Source organism: Balaenoptera acutorostrata, chromosome 2 (assembly GCF_949987535.1).
Source record: "Balaenoptera acutorostrata chromosome 2, mBalAcu1.1, whole genome shotgun sequence".
Classification (NCBI taxonomy): Eukaryota; Metazoa; Chordata; class Mammalia; order Artiodactyla; family Balaenopteridae; genus Balaenoptera; species Balaenoptera acutorostrata.
This window is the reverse complement of record NC_080065.1, coordinates 64,396,392-64,423,384: the sequence shown is the minus strand read 5'-3', so window position 1 is coordinate 64,423,384 and position 26,993 is coordinate 64,396,392. Positions and strand designations below refer to the sequence as shown.

The 26,993-nt window shown below is 41.3% G+C and overlaps 1 protein-coding gene across 4 annotated transcripts in view; it reads right to left on the bottom strand.

The window, feature by feature from the left end:
* Nucleotides 1-26,993, bottom strand: part of PDE8B (phosphodiesterase 8B) — a 269,134-nt gene that overhangs the window by 128,921 nt on the left and 113,220 nt on the right. For 3 of the 4 annotated variants that reach the window (XM_057541773.1, XM_057541775.1, XM_007175883.2), the window contains exons 2-5: nt 26,599-26,658; nt 12,504-12,694; nt 9,172-9,231; nt 7,053-7,110 (exon numbers count right to left, since the gene is read on the bottom strand). In XM_057541773.1, coding sequence (XP_057397756.1) covers nt 7,053-7,110; nt 9,172-9,231; nt 12,504-12,694; nt 26,599-26,658 — 369 coding nt within the window. The remainder of the gene's footprint in view (nt 1-7,052; nt 7,111-9,171; nt 9,232-12,503; nt 12,695-26,598; nt 26,659-26,993) is intronic. The other variant, XM_057541774.1, reaches the window with a different exon arrangement.

The following is a 26,993-nucleotide window of genomic DNA, read 5'->3' as shown; positions in this document are numbered from 1 at the left end:
AGCTCTAGTAGTTTTCTGGTAGCATCTTTAGGTTTCTCCATGTATAGTATCATGTCATCTGCAAACAGTGATAGTTTTACTTCTTCTTTTTTGATTTGGATACCTTTTATTTCTTTTTCTCCTCTGACTGTTGTGGCTAAAACTTCCAAAACTATGTTGAATTTTGTCGACAGCTTTTTCTGCATCTATTGAGATTATCGTATGGTTTTTATCATTCAGTTTGTTAATACAGTGTATCACACTGATTGATTTGCGTATATTAAAGAATCCTTGCATTCCTGGGATAAACCCCACTTGATCATGGTGTATGATCCTTCTAATATGCTGTTGGATTCCGTTTGCTAGTATTATGTTGAGGGTTTTTGCATCTATGTTCATCAGTGATATTGGCCTGTAGTTTTCTTTTTTTTGTGAACACCTTTGTCTGGTTTTGGTATCAGGGTGATGGCGGCCTCATGGAATGAGTTTGGGAGTGTTCCTCCCTCTGCTATATTTTGGAAGAGTTTGAGAAGGATAGGTGTTAGCTCTTCTCTAAATGTTTGATAGAATTCGCCTGTGAAGCCATCCAGTCCTGGCCTTTTGTTCGTTGGAAGATTTTTAATCACAGTGCTTGTGATTTTTAATTTCAGTGCTTGTGATTGGTCTGTTTATATTTTCTATTTCTTCCTGGTTCAGTCTCGGAAGGTTGTGCATTTCTAAGAATTTGTCCATTGCTTCCAGGTTGTCCATTTTATTGTCATATAGTTGCTTGTAGTAATCTCTCATGGTCCTTTGTATTTCTGCAGTGTCAGTTGTTACTTCTCCTTTTTCATTTCTAATTCTATTGATTTGAGTCTTCTCCCTTTTTTTCTTGATGAGTCTGGTTAATGGTTTATCAATTTTGTTTATCTTCTCAAAGAACCAGATTTTACTTTTATTGATCTTTGCTATTGTTTCCTTCATTTCTTTTTCATTTACTTCTGAGATGATCTTGATGATTTCTTTCCTTCTGCTAACTTTGGGGTTTTTTTTGTTCTTCTTTCTCCTATTGCTTTAGGTGTAAGGTGAGGTTCTTTATTTGAGATGTTTCTTGTTTCTTAGGGTAGGATTGTATTGCTATAAACTTCCCTCTTAGGACTGCTTTTGCTGCATCCCATAGATGTTGGGTTGTCGTGTTTTCATTGTTATTTCTTTCTAGGTATTTTTTGATTTCCTCTTTGATTTCTTCAGTGATCTCTTGGGTATTTAGTAGTGTACTGTTTCACCTCCATGTGTTTGTATTTTTTACAGATTTTTTCCTGTAATTGATACCTAGTCTCATAGCATTGTGGTCAGAAAAGATACTTGATATGATTTCAATTTTCTTAAATTTATCAAGGCTTGATTTGTGACCCAAGATATGATCTATCCTGGAGAATGTTCCATGAGCACTTGAGAAAAATGTGTATTCTGTTGTTTTTGGGTGGAATGTCCTATAAATATCAATTAATTCCATCTTGTTTAATGTGTCATTTAAAGCTTGTGTTTCCTTATTTATTTTCATTTTGGATGATCTGTCCATTGGTGAAAGTGGGGTGTTAAAGTCCCCTACTATGATTGTGTTACTGTCGATTTCCCCTTTGGCTGTTAGCATTTGCCTTATGTATTGAGGTGCTCCTATGTTGGGTGCATAGATATTTACAATTGTTATATCTTCTTCTTGGATTGATCCCTTGATCATTATGTAGTGTCCTTCTTTGTCTCTTGTAATAGTCTTTATTTTAAAGTGTATTTTGTCTGATATGAGAATTGCTACTCCAGCTTTCTTTTGATTTCCATTTGCATGGAATATCTTTTTCCATCCCCTCACTTTCAGTCTGTATGTGTACCTAGGTCTGAAGTGAGTCTCTTGTAGACAGCATATATACGGGTCTTATTTTTGTATCCATTCAGCCAGCGTGTGTCTTTTGGTTGGAGCATTTAATCTATTTACATGAAAGGTAGTTATCGATATGTATGTTCCTATTACCTTTTTCTTAATTGTTTGGGGTTTGTTATTGTCAGTCTTTTCCTTCTCCTGTGTTTCCTGCCTAGAGAAGTTCCTTTAGCATTTGTTGTAAAGCTGGTTTGGTGGTGCTGAACTCTCTTAGCTTTTGCTTGTCTGTAAACCTTTTAATTTCTCCATCAAATCTGAATGAGATCCTTGCTGGGTAGAGTAATCTTGGTTGTAGGTTTTTCCCTTTCATCACTTTAAATATGTCCTGCCACTCGCTTCTGGCTTGCAGAGTTTCTGCTGAAAGATCAGCTGTTAACCTTATGGGGATTCCATGTATGTTAATTGTTGCTTTTCCCTTGCTGCTTTTAATATTTTTTCTTTGTATTTATTTTTTGATAGTTTGATTAATATGTGTCTTGGCGTGTTTCTCCTTGGATTTATCCTGTATGGGACTCTCTGAGCTTCCTGGACTTTATTGACTGTGTCCTTACCAATATTAGGCAAGTTTTCAACTATAATCTATTCAAATATTTTCTCAGTCCCTTTCTTTTTCTCTTCTTCTTCTGGGACCCCTATAATTCGAATGTTGGTCTGTTTAATGTTGTCCCAGAGTTCTCTGAGACTGTCCTCAATTCTCTTCATTCTTTTTTCTTTATTCTGCTCTGCAGTAGTTATTTCCACTATTTTATCTTCCAGTTCACTTATCCATTATTCTGCCTCAGTTATTCTGCTATTGATTCCTTCTAGAGAATTTTTAATTTCATTTATTGTGTTGTTCATCATTGTGTTTTTTTGCTCTGTAGTTCTTCTAGGTCCTTGTTAAAAGTTTCTTGTATTTTTTCCATTCTATTTTCAAGATTTTGGATTATCTTTACAATCATTACTCTGAATTCTTTCTCAGGTAGACTGCCTATTTCCTCTTCATTTGTTTGGTCTGGTGGGTTTTTACCTTGCTCCTTCATCTGCTGCGTATTTCTCCGTCTTCTCATTTTGCTTAACTTACTGTGTTTGGGGTCTCCTTTTCACAGGCTGCAGGTTCGTAGTTCCCATTTTTTTGGTGTCTGCCCCCAGTGGGTAAGGTTGGTTCAGTGGCTTGTGTAGGCTTCCTGGTGGAAGGTACTGGTACCTGTGTTCTGGTGAATGAGGCTGGAATTTGTCTTTCTGGTGGGCAGGACCGCGTCTGGTGGTGTGTTTTGGGGTGTCTGTGAACATATTATGATTTTAGGCAGCATCTCTGCTAGTGGGTGTGGTTGTGTTCCTGTCTTGCTAGTTGTTTGGCATGGGGTGTTCAGCACTGGAGTTTGCTGGTCATCGGGTGGAGCTGGGTCTTAGCGTTGAGACGGAGATCTCTGGGAGAGCTCTCGTCGACTGCTATTACGTGGGGCCGGGAGGTTTCTGGTGGTCCAATGTCCTGAACTCGGCTCTCCCACCTAAGAGGCTCAGGCCTGACAGGAAGCCGGAGCACCAAGACCCTTTTGGGAAGTCTGAGGTCTTCTGCCAGCGTTCAGTAGGTGTTCTGTAGGAGTTGTTCCACACGTAGATGTATTTTTGATGTATTTGTGGGGAGGAAGGTGATCTCCACATCTTACTCCTCCGCCATCTTGAAGGTCCTACCGCAATTTTTTATAATTCTTATTTTTCTTTAGGTCTCCTAAGAACTTCCAGTGCGGTGAAGATCAGCCTTCTGTTAGGTGATGGTTTCTAAACACTGGAGCACTTTGTTTGCACATAAGTGGCACTCAGTAAGTGTTTTGTAGACTAACGTCAGTGGGAAAATATTTTGGGAATTTTCTAGACTATCATTAACCCCGAAATCTGAAATAAATTGAGTGAAGCAAGAACAGTGGTCTTCATACTTCAACATGCTAAGAATAACCTGGGTGTTTGGTTAAAATGCAGCTTCCTGGGCCCCGCTTCCAGAAAAGTAGGCAGGTGTCTTTAGTACAGGATTTCTCCATATGCTTGGGTGTGATGCTGCTGACATGCACTGTACTTTCTCAGGGGCAAGAGGAGGAGAATCAGAGTCTTCACTGATTTTCCACCCTTACTCGACCACAGAAGCCTTTTGTCATGGACACCTATTAAAAGCTTTGGGACGCTAGCGTTCCATGGAACACTTTGGGAAACATGATTTTGGTGCACCCGGCATGAAGTTAGGAGTTAAACACCAAGTATTTGCATCTTGACCTACTATGAGTATGAGCTCTGCAAGGTAGTCATTTTGAGCCTGTTTCCTCCTCTGCAAAAATGGAGAAAATACCAAACCTCTCATCTGTAGATGAGGATCAAGTCAGTCACCTAGAATGGAGCCCGACAAATAATAAACCTTGGTTCTCCACTTCTTCCTCCACACAACGTCTCTCCAGGGAGGAGCTGTGTCTGACTGCCGTATCCCCGACACGCCTAGCACACCACCTTGCACAGAGTAAGTGCTCCATAAAGACTTGCTGAATGAACTTGTAAACATCATTCCAAATAGAAAAGGGGTACACGAAGGCTCATACAAAAACAAGCTGCAATCGCCCTTTGCTAAGATGCTCTTTCTAAAAAATCAGAGTGGGCTGAGCAGCAATGCAGTCGGCCACTCACGCACAGCTATAGCGGCTTCAAGAGGAGCTGCTCTGGGATATTTGATGGTACAATGTGTTCCTGGATCCCCACTCAGGGACCCATCGACTGCAGCACTGGCCAATTAGCTAGTAACACAGAGCCGAGTTTCAGCAGATGATTTAATACAATCACAACAACTCAGAGATGGGAAACAACTTCACAGAAGGCAAGAAGAATAGCTGGCATATTTGGAAGGGTGTTTGGGTAGAAAGTTGCCAGAGACAAGATTTTGCCCAAAAAAAGGAGACCAGCCACCTGGAGAGCAGCCTCAGCCGATTTTGTGCCATTGTAACTCAGGAGGGAAAGCCTGTTAGGTGTGGTGTGTGTCTCTTGGAAAGAGCCCCAACTCCTTGGGGGCACCCTGACCTGGCTGGCAAATGGCCTTGATCAGACCCAGCACTAAAGACTACCAGGTGGTCCCTGACAGGTACTGTTTTTCATGCTTCCACAAAGGGCTTTACTCACCATGGCTGCCTGCAAAAAGCAGCATCATATCAAGACAGAGAAACGAACCTTCCAGAGCAGCACAGACAGGTCACAAAAAAGAATAAAAACAATGGTACTTTCCCTCCTAAATTTACTTAATAGTGTTTGCACCCAAACAGGGCAGATGTCTCTCCTAAGCTTTTCTGTGAGTAGACGTGCAATCTTAGTCCCCCAGACAAGACGCTACCACTCCTAATGACACCAATCTCCACACCAGTTGGTCAGAGGCAGGATCGGTGAACTAAAAGCTGAATTCCAAAAGGGCACTCAACAGCACCTATGGCGACGGGGGCTCATGGCCGTAACCCACGGCATGTTGTGCCTGCCCCAGCCCCCCCACAGGTCACGCGGAGAACCTCCATGCTCACATTCTGAGAGGCCCTGCCTCAGATGTGAAGGACAGCCTTGGGCTGAGGTGCATGGGTGGTCAACGTTACACGGAAGATTTATGAAAACTGAGTAATTTTAAGTCATTTCTCAGAAAATGAGTAAGTAAAGATGTCCCAGCCACACGATCTCTTGGATGATTTTCCTTTTGCAACTCTCTATTCCGAAACTCAGAAGCATCGTCTCATTAAGATGTGGCAGCATGCCAGAACGGCGTCTGGAACCGAGTGCCAGCCTCTGAGAGATGCGATGACGGACAGGAGGGAAGAGTTAAGGGAGTGAGTGATACTGCTGACCGGAAACATTCATTTCTATCACACTTGTGAACCGCAGCACTGCTGCTTCTCCACGGAAGCACACCAAAGCACAAAACAACTGCATCCCATGGGTAATTTCTGCTTCCCTGTGACTGACAATAAACAAGGGATTTTTTTGAACCCAGAGTAGCCAACCACCATTGCTTAAAGCCACAAAGGAATTTTCATAATTCACAAGGCACTATTTTTGAAGGAAAAGGATACATCACTCCATCTATTTGAGATTCAGATTACTCCTATCAAAAGACCTTGAGATACCAGGTAAACCTAGTTATTTAGGTTGTTGGTAAGTTTCCTTAATCAATCTTAATCTTCTAGTTGAGTATCAGTGTCATTCATGTAGTTGTCAAAGAACTTTTCTTTGCTGATGTTTTTGGTTTAAACCAGGAGTTCACAAGATGCCACAAGTCACTTGCTTGAGTTTACATTACCCGCAAAAGTTGCCCAAGTCAACTGTGACCTCTACCTTATTTTTTCCAAAGGGTAATCTTTTATTTTTTTTAATAGAAGAAATATATGCTTGTTATTAAAAAAATTCAAGCATATAAAGTGAGGTCCTCCACAATTTCTCTGTAAGGGTTTGTAACATTTTAATATTATGAAATACATTTCCTTTAAACAGTCATGTTTTGATTATCTTTCTCCACCCCTTTTCTTCTCTCTTTCAAATCCATCATGTTGTTTTCTGTTTGCATGCACACGGCCTCACCTCCAACCAAACCTTCAGACTGCCCTTACCCTGAGATACTGGGTAAGCCTAGTTATTTAGTTTGTTAAGTTTCCTGGGAGTAATCAGTCTTCATCCTCAAGTTGAATATCAGTGTTATTCATGTAGTTGTCACTCAGAATTTTTCTTTGCTGACACTTATGGCTTCAACGAGGAGTTGCCAAGATGCTGTTGCTGTCATGGGCCTGTCCCCAGGGTGGAAGCTGCGGCTGGGCCCGTGACGAACACAGAGCCCTGGGTGCCGATCTGGTGGACTAACTATACATAATCACACACATACACGCTAACTGACTGGACTGATTTAAGTGAGATTACTTTGGGACTAGAGAATTTCGACCTGATATAAGAAGACAGGTTTTTACACCATTACATATCTGTAGCTAAGATATATGAAGTTATGAGAGAAAAAGGAAAAAAGCCTGACCAGCAGGTGCTCGTCACCATCCCATAAGAACAACTGCTTCCTTTCCCTCACAGTTCTGGGGCTGAATGCCTATAACAGTATGCTTAGCTGTTTGGCTAAGGTTAGGTGTCTGTATCTGAGGGAGGTGCTAGTTCATCTTTTACATACCCGGTTGAAGCCTGCGTGCAGAAGAGGAAGGACCGAGGCCTCTTCATAGTCGCCGGATCTGTAGCAAAGCAGAAAATGTGGTCACTCAGCAGATACAAACCGGGATTCCTCACACTGAAACTCGGAGAGAGCAAAGCAAGCAGGGAGACGGCTCTGAGAGTGGCTTCCTGCCCAGCACATGCCCGCAGGGTGCACCTGCCTTGTAAGAACCCAGACTCCCACGTCCGCCTTCAGGTGCAGAAAAAACACAAACAGTAGAAGGAACTCCAGCAGTGTGCGTGAAAGGTGCACACGACAGTTCCTCTCCAACTCTGGGTTCCTTGGGAGTTGGAGCAAATGTACCGGAGCAGTCCCATAAAGGGACAAGGTAGGTGCAACGCTCATCTCAGAGACCACTGTCCTCTTTGAGATCCCCAAACCTTCTGGAAGCACGACTCCCACCCCAAGACTTAGGTGGGTCCAACTCTCAGGAAGACAACTGGCATTACAGGCTGCAGCACCCCAGAGCCAATGGGAAAGAAGTGTCCTCAGGAAAGCCAAGTTAGAAGCGAAGAAGACAGAAATTGATTACTGGCACTCATCTCATGGGAGGTTTCCTACACTGAGCCTGCAGTTGGGTCTCAGAACTTCAGTTTGAATACAAGGAGTGGGTGGAGGTCAGCTGGTCATGAAGTCATGCTGTAGCTCTGCTGCCACCTTTATGAGAAACGGTGTCCCCAAGACAGCGAGCAAGTAGCATGGCGTACATACCTTAGAAAACAGGGAAGAAAAATGGGACAATGGCGACTGGGTGGAGAAGCAGAAAGAGAACAGGAAAAGAAATCCCAGTGCCTCTTTGTGGCATTACCTGTGGCATTTTCCCAACAGGGAAAAGCTCTCCTCCCTACCCCCTTTCCTCCTTAGGAACTCAAGGTTCTATCCTCTCTGAACAATAGATCAGGAGGGGCACAAAAAGGGCTCCAAAGGTATTAATAATGTTCTATTTCATAAGCTGGGTGGCACAAGCAGCATTAATTTTATTATTAACTTCCTCTATAAATGAAATACTTAAAAAATAGGGGAAAAAAAGTGAAAAATAATAAGACACAGCAAGCCATTACTTGTCAAGGACAAGTACACATGAATAAGAAAAAAAATGAATGTTTTGTCTTGGGCCCATGGAATCAGCCAGGCTTGGGGAAATGCTGTGTGGCTTGGTACCCTTCTGGTACCCATGTCAAGACTCTAAGACCCTGTTAAGAGCTCACATCCCCAGAAGATAAAATATAAGCAAGAGGGCTGAAGAAGGCTAGTCTCACATCTCGGTTCCCCTCGCTCTTTCTCGCTGAGATCCCATCCCCCACCAAGAGGCAAGATGGTAAGAAACCAATGGGACAGTTTCTTCACTTTCCTGGGCCAAGAGCCTGTGGTAGGTGTCAAAGTGAAGAGACACAGCTCCTATCAAGAGACTCAAGGAGTAGCAGGTGAGGAGAAGTCTTTGGTTAGGGCAAGACTTGGAAGCCAGGATTTCCCACTGTTCCAATATGGCTTTGGAATGGATATTTCAAATTTCCCCTGGGCGGGGCCTGTCTGAAGGAGGCTGAAACTCTGAGTTGCTGGCCTGTCAGCTCCTTCAGGGCAGAATCTGTGCCAATCACCACAGTGGGGCCATCCTGCTGTCCTGCTTCTAGCCACATAACAGTCCCAACATAAACTGCACAATCCTTTTCTTGCGGTGGCTTTAGCGCCTGCTCTCATGCTATAATTTGTTTCTTCTTAAGTGAAAAAAATAAGCATTCTCCTATCTCTTTTCTTCAAAGAAAAAAGATAAGCTGGAACAATGTTCTCTCCAGACCTCCTCCTCCCCAGATTCTCTACTCATTTCCAACATATAATGAGTAATCATTTTTTTCTTGAAGTGTGTGAGTATGTGCTGACAGAAATTAGATAGGATAAAGAGAAAAATCTAAATATTTCTAGAAACTTGCAAAACAAAGAAAATCCCAAGTAAGATCTAAGGTTGCTGCTGTGAGGCCAAAGACCTCCCCCTTGCTTTGCCAGCTCAAAGGCTGAATTACAACAGACCAATGTTTCAGGAGGAAGAGTAGTACTCCCAGCTGGGAATGGGAGGTGAGCTTACGCTTGTGAAACCACCGCAAGAATCACCGTGTGCTCCGAGGGATTTGTGGCCCGGATCGACCTGCAAGGAGAAAGCTCCAAGTCAAACCAGGTGATTAGGCCTTCTTCCGTTATCAGAATACAAGACTTCTTCAGTGAAAATGGCACAAAATCAAATGTCCCTCTAAAGAAAAAGTCTGAAAACACATGGAAAACAACAAAAAAAGATGCCCTTGTGGATTAGGACAATCTCTTTCTTTTACTGGAAAAAAAAAAAAAAAAATTTTTTTTAACTCCCAGGCAATTCTCCAGTATGTCAGACCTGCCAATTTTCCACTTCAAAAACTGGCAAATTCCACTTAACTTCCATGTTTTCTGATTGAAATTCCACTCTGCAAGAAAATTGGCAGTCCTACAATTCTCTAGTTATCAATTTGTACTTGGGGAGCTAACTGGGATAGATCTTTTTTTCTTTTAAAATAGTAGATAGTTCAGAAAGTTGACCTTAGAAGAAGGATTGCTGGCAGATGGATGTACACGTGCAGGTTAAGGTCTTTTAAAAATTTCACAAACAGCCATCTCAATTTTTCAGTTGTACTGTTACTTGTGCTCAAATACTTTAAACAACTGAGTCATCAACTAGGGCTGAGAAATGGTCAATACAGTAACTGTCACTATAATGATATTTGTTGTACCATGACCGCCTGTCTATAATTTGTTTATTCCCTAGGAATTTAACAGGGTTAAAATATGTAAGGATATAGAATTTGGAGGTCCATGAGTCTTCCCAGAAAATGTGCTATGCTGCAGCTCAGATTCTGGATTATTCTGGGCAGGGGTCATGAGTTGGATGAACTCTTTAATAAAGGGCCACATGCTTGAGTCTTAGTACAAATAACCATGCTCGTTTCCATCCTTCTCCTTGGTCTGACCTCTCTTTATTTCGAGATCCTTCAGAAGGGAACCAACACCTCTAAGGACAGAAGGCTGAGGAATTTGTGAAACAACCTGTATCTGTTTCTTTCTAGCTACTGGCATTTCTGCCCCTCTCCATTTTAAGGTGTAGGCATTACTGCTCCCCCAGGGACAGCCAGCTCATACTGCTTCATCCTCTTTGACTAAATTTCCTCACCTTTCTCTAAAAATGTACCTTCCCCATGTCCTATTCCTTGAGACCTCACTCTATGTGAGTAGAAGGCTCAAGAAAAGACCAGCTGCTGTCTTCCTGGGAAATGAAGGTTCCCCTTGTGGATAAATGGTATTTGAACGAGCTCCTTTGGAGAGACGCCTGAACTCACTATGGGCAGCAGGGGTAATGCCAGCCCCGACCACTTCCCATTCAGTCACCCTGCCCCCTACCACGTCCTGGTAACATGAAGCTACACTTATCTCCTACTTAGGAGCCTACTGAAATCTCAGCAGAAATACCAGGTGCACCTAATGAAAAAAAATGTACAGCGTTTCCGAGGTGCGCTCTCATCTCTAGGGAGATGCTAAACACCTCTCACCTTCCTTCAGCCTCTTCCACCCCCAGGAGGTGTCATGGGTCCACTGCTGGGCTGCATTCTAAGGGGTGGGGCTTAGGCAAGAGAAAACACGTTATGAACATAACTGGGCTGGAGCTCACGCTTGCTTAGCTTCTTTTGAGATTGGCTTCTGTGTTTTAGGTCCCTTCCTGCTGCTGACCTCTTCTCTCTCATTCCTCCAAAGGAACTGGTGTGGCCAGAGAGACCTGGACCTCTTCCTGGTTGAGAGGACTAAGGGGGAGCTGGGCACAGGTGAGGCCAGGGTCCAAGGAAGCATGCTAAGCTAAGGTCCAGTCCAGCTCAAAAACCAGAGATCTTGGGCCATAGATGACATTGAAGAAGGCACATCTGCTGGGAAGGCGTCCCCACTCATCTTAGGGAAGATGTGCTGGCAGTCCAGCATTCAGGAATCTCACCATCCTCAGCGTGACTGGTAACAGTCAGTAAACGCACCAGCAGATACATAGCCTGGCTTCTGACCTGCACTGATGTCCCACTGTTTTTCTGTGCAGCTAAGACAAAAGTTCACTCATCAGGAAACAAAACTACATTTCTTTATATTCAAGGAAGATTATGAAGCTTACCTGCTAACTGGGGCCTTTGCCTGAATTAAAAGAATTCTTCCTATTCACTTCTTCATTTTACATCTGAAGCCTGTCTTAAATCATTAGATATATGCACAAAGGATTGTGCTATTTCTACTACAAAATCATGTAAGAAGAGTAAGTGGAGACCAAGAAAAAGCAGACCTGCTTAATTATAAGAGACCCAATTCTAGCCTGAAAATCATTTTACACACACACATGCACACATACACACACACATATATATATACATATACATGTATATATTTCTTAACACTAAAAATACCCAAATATTTTGTGACACATTTTAGTATTATATACTTAAATAGGCAAATGTTTCTATGCAGGAAGATAGGATTATTTGGGACCAGTAAGACATTTTAAAATAGGTTCCTTAAGAAAGTTTCTTCTTTGGGAAACTGAAAATGGTCCAAGAATAGCAAGGTGATGCCGTGACAAGAAACTTCTCTTAACGCACTAATTTCTTGTCAGGGTACCAAAGGGTCTAAGGAACCATTTCCCTACCTTTCATTTCACTTGCTAATATTCAAGACAATTCCAGCTCCATATGTAGTTGGAGTCTGTCCTGGTCTAGCATTTAATTAGTGACCTCTTCCCCATCCAGCTTCAAAGCATTCCACTTGTGCTAAATGCATCAGTTCATCCAGAGCTAACTCTGATGACTGCATTTGTTTATGAACAGGCAAGCATTTCCTCCCCAGAGCGCAAGCATTTCTGTAAACAAGCAGGGGGTTTGGATCCCTGGAAGATTTTCTGCTGCTGCAAAGTAGCTGCCTTCCCTCCACGACTGCTGTAGAATCCACCCATCTGTGTCAGGCAGAGAAAAATGGTCTATTTCACACATTTCTGATGTTCATTTTGGGACAGAATAATTAAGATTAAAATATCTGGTTTAAATCCAAACCCTATCTCTGTAATAAGAACTGTGTGAATTTCAATTTTTCTTTTGGTGAAACATGAGCAATACTCAAGGGGAAAAAACACCCTGAAGTTTTCAGTGGAGCCTAGCTCACACCTCTAAATTCATCGGAACTCAAATGTGGAGAAATAGAAAAGGCCATAGGAGGAGCTGTAGCCTTCACCACAGAAATCTGTATATACTACTTAGAAACAGCAACACATATTTTAGAAATATTTGGGCTAGAACTAAAGACATCTGTAAATGAATTTCATTTTAAGCTGTTAAGTGGACATTTACTAACATATTAACATATCTAAGGTACCTGCACACTGCTTCTGCATCAAAGTTTCGAGTTTGTCTGTGGTCGATCACAATAATCTCATGATGTTTATCTAGAAAGCATTCCAGGGCTGACTCCGGAGTCCGAGCAATATTACATCTGTAACCGGCTCTGTCACAGGCCCACCAGAATCCATCACTCTGACTGTCTTCCTTTGCAAAGATCAGCAAAACCTGGAACACAAAGAAAAGAGAATCTTGACAGTAATCATCATCCTTAGAGAGTATTAAAAGCGGGCCTACAAGATACTGGTTTAAAATGCAGCCTCTGGAGTGAAGCTACCTGGGTTCAAATCCCAGCCAGTCCACTGATTCTAGTGTGTCTTTGAACAAGGTAGTTCATCTCTTCAGCCTACAGCTTCTCCAACGTCAGATGTGCTAAGAACAGTGCCATGTAAGCTAGCTATGAGGCCTGAGTGAGCACAGAATACATGGTCCATCACTCTGCTGGTAGTTGTTACCCGTTTGTAATTTCCTAACTGGCTTCGTTTTTAAATAGACTGAGCACTGAAATGAAAACAGGCTAATCAACACAAGTTAGACTATGATTCACATATACACATATTTGGGGCCAGGGCAGCTGGTGTTCATCTCAAGGTACCTGGCCACCTCTCTAAACTTAGCACTTAAATCCTTATCCAGACACAGAAGGGATGGGAACTCAAAACAATCTCAAAAACTAATTCCAACACCTAGCGCTTGCCAAATCTAGAAAGAACAATCATGAAATGTGAAGCTATTGGAGCTAAGGTGAGGAAACGTGCCTCTTTTTTCTTCATTGAAAAGTGAAGCCTCACTCCCTGGAAAGAAGGTAGCCGTACTTCCCACCATGTTGCCCTCTTCATTCCCTGGACTCTGGGACCCAGATTCCCTGGTGGCCAGAAAGCCAGGGATGGCGATACCACCACCTGAACTTGTTCATTTATTTGTTTATGGTCTATCTTCCCCACTAGAATTGAGCTCCAGGACAGCAAGGACCTGCCTGTCTTGTTCCTGCTGTGACCCCCTGCCGGTCAGCACTTACTATCTGAGTGAAAGGATAACTACGTGCAGGGTTTCTGCAAAATGTAAGAGGGTTTTTACTGTCAATTGGAATAAAACTACATCACAGCAATAGGTCTAATAAGAAATACATATAATAATCTCAAGATATTGATAAGGCATTTAATATTCTTCACCATCCACTTCTGGTTTAAACAATTAGGAACAGAAGGGAAGTTTCTGGTCCTTTAAGCCCACAGCCAATACCATTCTTCATGATGAAATTCTGAATGTGTTTCATTTAAAGTCAGAAACAAGACAAATTGTCCAATAATTACCACTACATTTTTTTTAACTGTTCTTTTTTTTTTATTAAAGTTTTCTTTTTTTAAAAAATTAATTAATTAATTATTTTTGGCTGTGTTGGGTCTTCGTTTCTGTGCGAGGGTTTTCTCCAGTTGCGGCGAGCGGGGGCCACTCTTCATCACGGTGCGCGGGCCTCTCACTGTCGCGGCCTCTCTTGTTGCGGAGCACAGGCTCCAGACGCGCAGGCTCAGTAGTTGTGGCTCACGGGCCCTGTTGCTTCGTGGCATGTGGGATCCTCCCAGACCAGGGCTCGAACCCGTGTCCCCTGCATTGGCAGGCAGACTCTCAACCACTGCGCCACCAGGGAAGCCCAATTACCAATACATTTTTAAAATGCTTCATTGGGCTTCCCTGGTTGCACAGTGGTTGAGAGTCTGCCTGCCAATGCAGGGGACACGGGTTCGAGCCCTGGTCTGGGAGGATCCCACATGCCACGAAGCAACAGGGCCCGTGAGCCACAACTACTGAGCCTGCGCGTCTGGAGCCTGTGCTCCGCAACAAGAGAGGCCGCGACAGTGAGAGGCCCGCGCACCGTGATGAAGAGTGGCCCCCGCTCGCCGCAAATGGAGAAAGCCCTCGCACAGAAACGAAGACCCAACACAGCCAAAAAAAAAAAAAAAAAAAAAAGCTGATGCAGCCACAGATAAACTAAAATAAAAAATGCTTCATTAATTGACAATATATAGAAACAACAGTGAAATTACCCTCATGTACCCATCACGTGGCTTCAGCAATAACCAACTCCTGGCCAATCTGGCTTCAATTCTATCCCTAGCCACTTTCCAATTCTTGTATCAGCTTGCAGCAAATCCCACATATTTCATCCATATGCATCTATTAAAGATAAAGACTCTTTTCTAAAAAAAAAAAAAAAAGAAAACCACAACACCATTTCATACCTAAACCTCTCCAATAATTCCTTACTGTTAAACATCTGAATGTATTATAAATGTCATTTGTTCTACGCTGTTTGAATCATCTTCCGTTTTCTCAAATGCCATGTTTCCGGAAGATAAATACTATTTTTCAGTATGATTTTGACATTGACTTCTTAGCACATGGCTCGAAATCACACGCCAGTAACACGTGAGGCAGCCACACTTACTAACGGCTCCCTCTGGGCAAGGGTCTGTCACTCCTCAGGTCAGTCTATCCCCCAAAACCTCAGCTACAGAGCTACTTCCAGGAAGAAACGGGAGGTGGCTCTTCCAAGAGAAGTGAGGGGCTCAGCCTTGTGGATCTTGATAGTGAAAAGAAAGGCTTCAAACAGAACTGTTAACAATGGAGCTACAATGAAAAAAAATCAGGTAGAATAAACTGGCTTGTACAAAAAGTCACTAGCCCTTTACTTGATGTAGCTGTGGTATTAGCATGAGGAACTCAGTGAGCAAAGCCTAGAAGTCAGAAAAGGTGACAGAACTTCTTATCTCATCTGTCTGGCTGAACTATGATTGCTAAGCAAGAATCTCAACACTTTATATTTCCTTTATACCATTTATGCCTCAATATTTGACGAAGGCAATAAGAACCTAACTGTATTCCCATATTGGACATCGCTACAGTTATTAATCTCATATGTCTTAGATGTCCTTAAAAGACGGGAGTGTTCCACTTTTGGAAAAATAATGTCATTATTCAAGTATTTCCTGAGCACCTGCTATGTGCCAGCACCTACTATGTGCCTACTATGTGCACCTACTATGTGCCTACTATGTGCACCTACTATGTACCTACTATGTTTTTAATTGCTTGGAGTATGCTGATGAACAAAATAAAGACCTCTTGCATTGTAGGGGTAAAGAAACAAACAACAGGCATGATAAATAAGCAAATGATATGGAATGTTAAAAGTGGTAAGTGCTAGGTAAAGACAGTAGGGTCAAGTAAGAGGGATCCATAGTGGGTGCTGGGACCAGTATTAAGTAAGGTGGTTAGGGTAAGCCTCACCGAGAAAGTGACATGTAAGCAAATGCCTTAAGGAAGTGAAAAAGTCAAGTTGATAACTGAAGAAGAAGCATTCCACAAAGAGGGAACAGATCCACTGGTTCCTATAGTGGGACTCATGCCTGATGTGTTCAAGGAACTCAAGGAAGCCAGTGTGACAGAGAGGAGGGTGAGCTGGTGGGAGAGGAAGTGGAGGTCACAGCAGAGGGCTCGATCTTGGCAATGCCTGGTTTAGGAACTTACACCGGATTTCACTTGGAAACTTAAAAACCAATTCAAAGTGGGGAGTTGTATTAATTATGCCTCGTTAATTTTGATATTTCTGATGCTTTGATGTCTGGAGCCTTGCTGACCCTGGAGAGATGCCCCAGAGGGATAGCCAATTCTCCAACCCCTAGAGAAAGCAAACGACTTGCCTAGGAACGCACTTTTCATATGCAAACCAACCCAGTCGTACTCCTACCACCCCTATCACTCGCTAACCCTCTGGACCACTATCTACCTGCCCTAATCACTCCAGTGCCAGACACCAGACAACTAGGGACAGCCCTTCTGCCCAACACTCCTCTGGAATGATTCAAACTAGCTAAACCTGTCTACCCTGCTTTCCCTGCCTCACCACTTCCCACAGAAACCACAATCAAGGCTCTGGCCCACATTTTCCCCTTTAGGCTCCCTGCCTCCAATCAACCTTAGTGCTTCCCTCTGTGGTCCTGCACGGCCCGCCTCTCCTCTCGGAAACTGTGACAAACTATCTTTCAATGACAGTCTCTCCTAATTTGTTGTCCTCCCCCTACCTGAATAAAAATTAAAATCTACATATTGAAACAAGAGTATTTATATTACAAGAGTACTCACTAGAAAATCTCTCTAGGTAGTATTCAAAATTTTTTCCATTCATAAAAAAATAATTCAGAAAGACTACTTTTCAATAATTCAACGCTTAAGCAAAGTGAAAATCTATAGGAATTAAAAAACTATATATATATATATTTTTTAAAGTACTATAGTAATCACTTTTTTTAAGGTCTGCCTATCTCTGGAAAATTCTATCTTCTCTAGGAAAGCAGCACACCCAAGTAACCAAAGCTGTACTCTCTGTCCCCATCTCCTAGGCCACAGCTGGACTAATAATGTTGTTTCCGGGAATTTGAAATGTGAACAGAGAGACACAGAGGCTGGGAATTAGGACCCATGGCTCATTAATAGTAGCGATATTGAAGGAAGAACCTTAAATCCCTTCTGTCAAAATAGTCAGAGATGGCTCATTGTCACCCTTTGTAAGCCATGGCTTTTCAACTCCTCCTTGGATTCTGAAAAAAAAAAAAACGCACTATCTATTTCTTACTCATTTACTATTTTGTGTAAGACAGCTGTTACTTAAAACCAAAGAACACAACCCCTCAAAAACCTTTTGTGATATAGTCCCTCTTCAGATTTATCATTCCATGTATCAATATTTAGTTTCTTTATCAAACATGTCAGTTTGTAAATGTTTATTGACCATTCACTGAGGCAAATCCCATAAAATGATTTTGTAAAATATATTTTAAAAAATAATTAATAAAAGCATATAGCTGAACTTAATTTATAAAGAGTAAAAGTAAACTGACTCTTACTTGCTCTAAATAGTATGTGGAACATTCCTTCAAAGAATACTTTTGATGACCTATCATGCAAGATGTTAAGAACTGAGAGTAAGAAGCTGACAGAGACAACCATAGTCCAGTCTCTACCCCTAGGACGCAAGCAGGGGAGAGTTTCAGGTAAGCAGATAAGTACAAGAGATGCACTAATAAGCAGTAACCAAAGACAGAGCAAGGACATGGCATCCAGGGAAAGAATCTAGGCACAGGAGAACGGGAAGAAGGAAGTAGTTTTGTTATATCAACCTCACTGCACTGTTGTAAACACAGAGAAAGAGAAGAAGATTAAAAGCAGATCTGGGGTGAAGCCCAGGGCAATGAGGAAACATCTTCTTCTGGAGCAGATCTTGGCCAGCTTGGGTTTTGTCCAGGATCAGAACACAAACACAGGCAGTGCTCACTGTGCATGGCAGTGCCAGACCGTATAAATGACCACGCAAAGCAATCTTAATGAAGGATGGTAAAAACGATGGTTCCATGACATTTGGAAATTTTGTCAAAATATAAAAAACTTTTATTGTTGGTTATAAATGTATAGCGAAATGAAAAGTGTAAAATTAATATTTATTCAGTGCACTTACTTTAAAACATTAGAAACTGTGAATTAAAAAAAAATTTTTAAGCTTATTGAGTAGTTTGAACAGTGCTTGCCTTTTTCCAGTTGTATAAATTATGATACAGAATGAGCCTCCTTTCTCCACCTTGGTGAATTATAAACTCAAGTTTGGATCAGCTTCTAACATTTTATCCTCTGTACTTTCAATGTCATGAAATGTCCCCAGAGTTCCTTTAATTACTGTGCAGTTTTTTGTTGGCATCACGTCGTCTTTTTCATCATAACCACTTTCTTCATTTAGCTCAATAAACTTGCATTGACTAACTTCCTCTGGCTACCCTCTAGAACCTCTCACAGGCTGCAGTGTCAACACTGCCAATCAGCTTTCTTCTCTAACTCCATTTACATTGCTGTTTCACTTCCAGCATTATCGCTTTCCATTCCTTTGCTACACTCTCGTCTTTGTGGGCTAGCTCCTTCTTTCAAAGATATACTTATAAATATTTTGTAATGCCATGCGAGTTGTCACGGAGAGATAAAGGGGCGACACAACCGCACACTCTGCTGTCTGTGCTGGAACTAACAGGCAGAGACTTCAAAAAAAGTGATGTGGTTCGTCACTGCTCAGGCTGCACATTTGTTATTTATATAATGACTTGTGGACTGAAGAACTAGCAGCAAAGTTTGTACTTGATGCAATCATCACAATTAAAACACCAATGTGACTGCAATCTTTGGGCCTGGTGTTATTTAGCCCTAATCTGTGTACATTGGAACTGTGCAAAGCCAGGGCTACCTGTACGGCTTTTCAAACGTAGCTATGAATACCTCAAACTATCATGCAGGGTCTCCCTCTATTTCTACCTACACCTTCTTGGAACCACAAAGTTTATTTATTTATTTAAAATAAATTTATTTATTTGTTTTTATTTTTGGCTGTGTTGGGTCTTTGTTGCTGTGCGCGGGCTTTCTCTAGTTGCGGTGCACAGGGGCCACTCTTTGTTGCAGTGCGCAGGCTTCTCATTGTCATGGCTTCTCTTTGTTGCGGAGCACAGGCCCTAGGCGTGCGGGCTTCAGTAGTTGTGGCACGTGGGCTCAGTAGTTGTGGCGCATGGGCTTAGTTGCTACACGGCATGTGGGATCTTCCTGGACCAGGGCTTGAACCTGCGTCCCCTGCATTGGCAGGCGGATTCTTAACCACTGCGCCACCAGGGAAGCCCGGAACCACAAAGTTTAATTCATCTTTCAACCCAAGCCAGAATAATGAAGTAAGGGATGACCCAGAGCGGGACCCAGAGAATGAAGTGTAAGAGGCTGCAGGGGGTAGCACTCAGATTCCGGGGGACTTGGGGGGGTCCTAGTGGCCATGACAAGGACAGGGACCATGACTCTGAGGAGTTCTCAGAGCAGGAAGGGACTCTGGGGGTGATCCATCAACCCCCAATCAACAGATGAGTTCAGCAACTTCCCCAAGCAGAGCAACGGCAGAACTGGACCCACAATTCCCAGCTCCTCCTTCAGTAATCTTTCCTGATGTCCTCTTGCTGTGCTACAAGTATTGTAACCATTCCTTTGACATGTTTTATCAAGAAAGTACTGAAAACTATCTTTTTGAGGACAGCAATAAGCGGTCTTTGGTAGCTAAGTGAGTATGAAACTGTATTCTCTGGTGAAGGCTAATTATGAAAAAGATGAAAAAAAACCCTAGCTTTTCCTTAACTTGAAGACAATGGAAGCGTTCATTATTATTAGTGTTCTTTCTAGAAAGAGTGTGTCTACATGTCTCCAAATGGATTATCAATGTCTACTATTAAACATCTAATTTTCAGAATACTTGGTTTGGCTTTAAGCAAAAGCCAGGTAACAAGTAGCTTCTAGAGTAGACCACATATATAAGTATATCCACATCATACTAAACAGCTGGCCGATCTGACCATAGGTGGGGTCGATTCAGTCAGAAAAAATGGTTTGGGAGCTTTCCTCAAATGTCCCTAAGAAAGTAACGCTAATACGTCTTGTTTAATACATTTTTTTGGTGATCTGATGTTAACTCTGAAATTTGCACACACTGGAACTATGCAAAGTAAGGGCTTTGTCGAGCAGCTACAGTTTAATGAGAATTTAAGGGCCAGTCATGATACTGAAAGGACTTTAAACATACTATCTCATTTAATAACCCTTCACAACTCTTTCGAGATGGGCATCATCCCCACTTACAGACGTGGAGACTGAGATATGGGACAATTAAGAGACACACCCACAGCCACACAACTAACAAGATTTGAACTGAGGTTGGCTGGACCCCCGAGCCTGGGCAATCATTAAGTAACGTACTCTATTTTACCCCCAAAATATTGGACCAAAACCCCTAACAACTCTGTGGTCCCATGAAATTGGCTGGGCCAGGTAGAGGACCTGACTTGGTACCAGCAGTAAGGACAGACCGGAGGGCAGATGCTGACCACAGCAAGTTACCGAGTCTGAACATCTCCATCACTCCGTCATTTCATTTACTATGTGAAGAACAGCTTCCCACAAGGCCAAAGGATCTCCAACATAAAGTCTCCAATATATAATGGTTCCAGAAAAAAAATCCATGTCCACACAACACAGAAGTTTAAGTTTTAAAGGAAAGTGCTGTCTTGCTGGGAAAACGCTTAGGCCAGAGCAGTGAAGATCTGTTTCCAAGTCCAGTCGGAAAGCTCTGTGAGGGGCAGGGGCGACAGCACTCTAAGCAGAGACAATTCCACACACGGGGAAGTAAATATGCTCCAGGCACTGACGAAGAAAAGACCTCTTGATTTTCAGATGGTAGCATGCTGATAAAAATCTATTGCCTCATAATATTTCCCCTACTTTTTTTTTTTTTTTTTTTTTGCTAAGACTGGAAAACATGCCCTGCTGTGAGTCACAGGCACTCACCCAGGAGAGCTGTCCTCTACAATACGACGAGGCACGTCCACCCGCTCCACTTCCAGCAGCACTCCCGCCAGGCCACATCACACCTCCTGGTCTCTACACGGGAGCAAATTTCCCCTGGTGACCTCAGAAGTGCACCCTCAAAAGCAACCACATCCTGGAATATGCTTGTCAAGTAAGTTCCTCCCAAGTCCTAAGCATTCCGGCTGACGTAGTTAACGTTTTCCGCATGGCAGTGAAGTTACAGAGTAGGTATTTTTCTCCAAGAAAAAAAAAATTACAGAATTTTTCTCCAAGAAAAAAAAAAAATTTAAAAACTAAGGTTCTAGGCCATTTCGAAGACAGTTGTGATGACAGTATCAGAAGCACAAGAACACTTGACTAGATATCTCTGCCTTTCAAGTTAGAATGTAATAGACAATAAAACCAACCAGCCAGACTCCCTGGGTGGTCAGGGGTCATTGTTCGGCCCCCTTCCCCTGCAGCACCTGGTGCAGAGCCTTGAGCACATAGGTACTCCACAGACTCGAACTGGATGATCAGTGAGTGAAATTACGTTTGAATGAGACACAGGAGTAAAGGCATCCTTGGTTCTAAGTTGAAATTATTATTTTTTTAAAAAAGAGTCTCTTAATTATTCTGTCCCTCACTCAGAGAGGGACTCTTGACCACTTGTATCTGCTGTCATGGGGGCCAAACTCATGTGACAGGAACCAGGCAGGGTACACGGTAGCACTGGAAACACTCCACCTCTTATGCTGGGTGGTGGGTTCATGGCATTAGTTTTACTATTATATTTCATAGCTTATGAGCACAGATTTAAAATGTTCGTTATGTTTTAACATACCAAATATAATAAGTCCAAAATTATAGACAATCGTTTTTGTGATGAGGGAGTGAGTCCATTATGGGATATTTAAATACTGCAAAGGACTATATCGTATTTGAGAGGACAGAAATATGATACACTTGAGACTTTGTTATAAAATTTGACTGCTAAACAAACATATTAAAAATAAGCTAAGGGTAACCACTAAAATAGAAGCCTAACCTATAGCTTCTAAAACAGAGAAAATAAAAGGTAATTCTGAAAACTATGTCAACTTAACAAAAAGGAGATACATGAGAAAAAGAAAAAGGGTAACAAATAGAAGATACAAAATAAGACTAATTGTATCAGTAATCACACTCAATGTAACAAGATTACACTCTCTTATTAAAGTCAGATTATCAGAATAGGTTTTAGAAAAATTAAACTATGTGCTCCTTATAAGAGGGATATTTAACATAAAGTTATAAATAAAACCAAAAATGAAAAGATAGAAGAAGATATACCAGGAAAATATTAACCAAAGAAAGCTGGTCCAGCCATATTACCAACAAATAAAATAGGAATTAAGGCAGAAGTTTAAAGAGGGACACTACATAATAATAAAAGGAACAGTCACCAAGAACATACAGCAATCTAGAACTTGGATGTACATTAACATGACAGACTCCAAGCATCAGAAAATATTAAGAAATATTGAGGATACTGACATATCTATTACAATAGAAACTAACAGACACAAGAAATTAAGATAGAGATGGTTTGAATAGCATCATTAATAAAGTTGAATTAATTTCACAGATATAGAAACCTGTATTCCAGAAATAGAGATACATCTTTTTAAAAGTTTTTGTGGAAAACTTCAAAACTGGCTACGTTATTGGCTACCAAACAAGTTGCAACAAGTATCAAAGAATCAGGCATCAAGTAATTCAATGGAGCAAGGAATACACAGTCATTTCAACAAATGGAGCTGGTCATTCAACATAGAGGGAAAAAGAGCCTTGACCTCTTTATTCCACCATACATAAAAATGAACTTGAGATAGATTATAGATCTAAAATTAAAATTTAACAATAAAGTTTCCAGAAGAAAACGAGAAATAATCTTCAACCTGGGATTAAGGATTCATAGACCACAGAAAGCAATAACCATAAAAGGAGTGATAAATTAGACTATATCAAAACTAAAATTTTTGCTCAAAATCCAAATTTGTGAAAATGAAGAGAAGAGTCACAGATTGGAAGAAAATATTTTCAAAATCTGATAAAGGACTTGGGACAAGAATATATACATAATTCTCACAACTCAGTAGTTTTTTAAAAGTCAACCCAACTAAAAATGGGCAGAAGACTTAACTAAACATTCACAGAAGATTTTAAAAATAGCCAATCAGCGAACAAAAAAGTGCTCACATTATTAGTCATGGAGAAATGCAAATTTAAGTTACCGTAAGATAGAACTACTCACCCACTAGATGAGCTAAAATTAAGAGACTGAAACAAACATTACTAAAGATTTGGAGTAATAAGAACTCACATTGCTTGTAGGAGTGTAAAATGGTACAGCCACTTTGAGAAAAGATCTGGATATATCTTATAAATAGTATCTAAACACACTATTGTTTTGAAGGTTCTAGCAGGACAATCAGGCTAACAAAATAAAAGGCATTCAGATTGGGAAGAAAGTAGTAATGATATGATCCTGTATATAGAAAATCCTAAAGAATTCACACAAAAATGTAAAAGCTAATAAATGAGTTCGATCAATATACAAAAATAAATATATTTCTATACACTAGCAATGAACAACCCAAAAATGAAAGTAAGGAAACAATTCCATTTGCCATAGCATCAAAAAGAATAAAATATTTCAGGAATAAATTTAACAAAAATATAAAACACTGCACTAAAAACTACAAGACATTGGTGAAAGAAGTTAAAGAAAATCTAAAGAAATGGAAAGACATCTTATGTTAATGGATTGGAAGACAAAATGGTTAACACAGTAATATTCCCAAATTGATCTACAGGTTTATTGCAATCACTATCAAAATCCCAGCTGGCCCCCCCAACTCCCCAAATTAACAAGCTGGCCCTGAAATTCATATGAATATGCAAGGGACCCAGATAGCAAAAACAATCTTGAAAGATAAGAAAGTCGGGGGACTCACACTTCAAAGCTACAGAAATCAAGACAGTGTGGTACTGGCATAGGACAGACATATATCAATGGAATAGAATTGAGAATCCAGAAATAAATGCTCACAATCATGGTCAGTTGATTTTAGAAAAACATGCCAAGACAATTCAATGGGGAAAGAATATTCTTTTTAACAAATGCTGCTGCACAACTAGATATCCACATAACAAAAGAATGAAGCCCTACCTCACACCATATACAAAAGTTAAATCAAAATGGATCATAGAGCTAAATATAAGAGCTACAACTATAAAACTCTTAGAAGAAAACAAAGGAGTAAATCTTTGTGACCTTAGATTAGGTGATAGATTCTTAGGTACGACGCTAAATGATAAAGAAAAATTTCAGAATGATGCCTGCTGCCTGACACCTTTCAAATAAAGTTTAAAATATTCAAAACAAAGTAAATATTAATGGATACATGGGACTTCCCTGGTGGTCCAGTGGTTAAGAATCCACCTTCCAATGCAGGGGACACGGGTTCGATCCCTGGTCGGGGAACTAAGATCCCACATGCTGCAGGGCAACTAAGCCCGCATGCCACAACTAGAGAGCCTGCACACCACAACTACAGAGCCCATGCACCACAACTAGAGAGCCTGCGCACCGCGACTACTGAGCCCGCACACTCTGGAGCCTGTGCACCACAACTAAAGAGAAGCCCGTGTACTGCAACAAAAGATCCCATGTGCTGCAACAAAAGATCCCGTGTGCCGCAACCAAGACCCAATGCAGCCAAAAATAAATATTTTTTAAAAATGGATATATAAATATGTAGAAGAAATATACAAATACCTATCATAATCAATCTCCATATAGTAGTTACTTTTAGGGAAGAGAGAGGAGGGCAAAGGGATAAATAGGGCTTGAAGTATCTGTAATCTCTTGTTTCTAAAAAGAACTCTGAGACAAATAGGACATCCTTGATAAAATAAATTTATCATGTTTGATAAAATTAGCATATTTCATAAAAGTGGATATGGGTATACACATGTACTTTTATGAGTATTTAAAATACTTTACAATTTAACAAATTATATTTTATAAGAATGAGACATCCTTGGGGACCTCTCTGGTGGTCCAGTGGTTAAGACTTCGCCTTCCAATGCAGGGGTTGCGGGTTTAATCCCTGGTTGGGGAGCTAAGATCCCACATGCCTCGCAGCCAAAAATCCAAAACATAAAACAGAAGCAATATTGTAACAAAGTCAATAAAGACTTTAAAAATGGTCCACATCAAAAAAAAAATCTCAAAAAAAAAAAAGATTTAAGAATGAGATGCCCTTATCATGAGCATTCATTGCCAGTACAGCACAGGGTGAAAAATGAAGGTAAATTAAAGTAACTGATCTAAAACCACACTAATCCCAAGAAAAATTCTGGAAATTACTTTGGGAATAAATACTGATATCAGAACCTTTGTCACTGCCTTTATTCAAAATGGACTACAAAGTCCATGCCCCCAGAATGAATACTGGAATTTTCCACTTGTTTGTATTCTATATAAATAGTGTGGCTTATGTTTATTTTAATAAATTCTCTCTTCCTCTCTCTCTCTGCTCCTAAATTTGTTTTCATCCAATTTTCCCAAGCTTAAACCTCTTGTTTTTTTCCTTTCCCTAGATTTGCATTTCCTTTTCCAAGCAACAGTAAATTATTTTCTTTTCCAACCGCTCTTAAACAGTACATTTCTTTGGTTGGTTTTTCACTTTCATCTACATGTTAATTGGTTTATTTACATCTTCTCTGCATCTTCACTTGTCCAAGGTGCAGCACAAGCTTCCAGGTGCTAACAAGCTACAGTTTTACAAGGAGGAAGGTGGCTCATGTAGGTCTACCAGGAAGATGCAGATGCAGACGAGGACTTAACAAACACCTCTCATACCTATTTCCTCACAGGGCACACAGGAAGCTGGAGAGGTGGTGGGGAGGACACGGGTGCTGCTGCTGTTAGAGGGTGGTCAAGGCTGCAGGCGCTGGCCCCTTCTCTCCCTGGAACCAGGAGCCTTGGTGCTTCAGAGCCCAGTAGGCTGCCTGCCTCTAGTCACACAGGACAACAGTTACCATCACTGAGCACCTTCTACTGCCAGGCAGTGCCCCAAGCACCTGATGCTATTTCATTGAACTCATAATTTCCTAAGAGAGAGACATAACCGTCTCCACTTTACAGACAAGGCACTGGGTAGAGAAGTGAAGCAATACATGCAAGGTCACAGAGCTGGTAAAGGCAGAGCCAGGATTCCCACCCAGCCGTGGCTCGTGGCAAAGCCCTGCCCTTTACCACACACGGCTTCTTCTCTTTCCAGCTGCGGAAGCAGAATGTAGAACAGACGCGTTTTTTGGTGAAGAGTTGTTCTCCCTCACAACCTACCATGCAATCGCTCTACCTATTATATTATTTATACTCAAAATGGGGCAATATTTGTCTTTAAGAAAGCAATCTGATTCCTCAAGCTTGACATTAATAAAAACAAGCCTTTGCACACAGGCATATACACACACACCACGTATGGACATGTGGGCATGCACGTCAGGGCAAGGATGGCCATCTGCTGTATATGAAAGAGGCCCTCGCGTAGTGCTTCTATAACCACTTGCTCTGCAAACCAAGTCCCTACAGAGGAACGGAGGTGTACCTGGATAGGATCCTGCGTCAGTCTCATGGGCCCGATGCGTACCTCTGCAGAAGAGACCTGCTAAAACAAACAAACAAACAAACAAAAACAGCACATGAGATGTGTCAAGTCATAAACTACAGGAATTGACAAATTCTTCCTTACACTGGATATTATGTCATGCCCCTTCGCAGCTAAATAAAAGGACCCAATTTACTGACGTGGAGACAGTTTATAAAATATCACATACAGTACAATTCTGGTTTTGTAAAAGATTGTATACATTTATGTGCACTGAAATGTCTGGGAGGATATATCCTCAAGGCTAAGTGGTAGGATTTCAGGTTATTTTTACCTTAAGTGCATGGATTTTTATAATAAGCACATATTATTCTTTACTCTCTCTTTATGGGAGA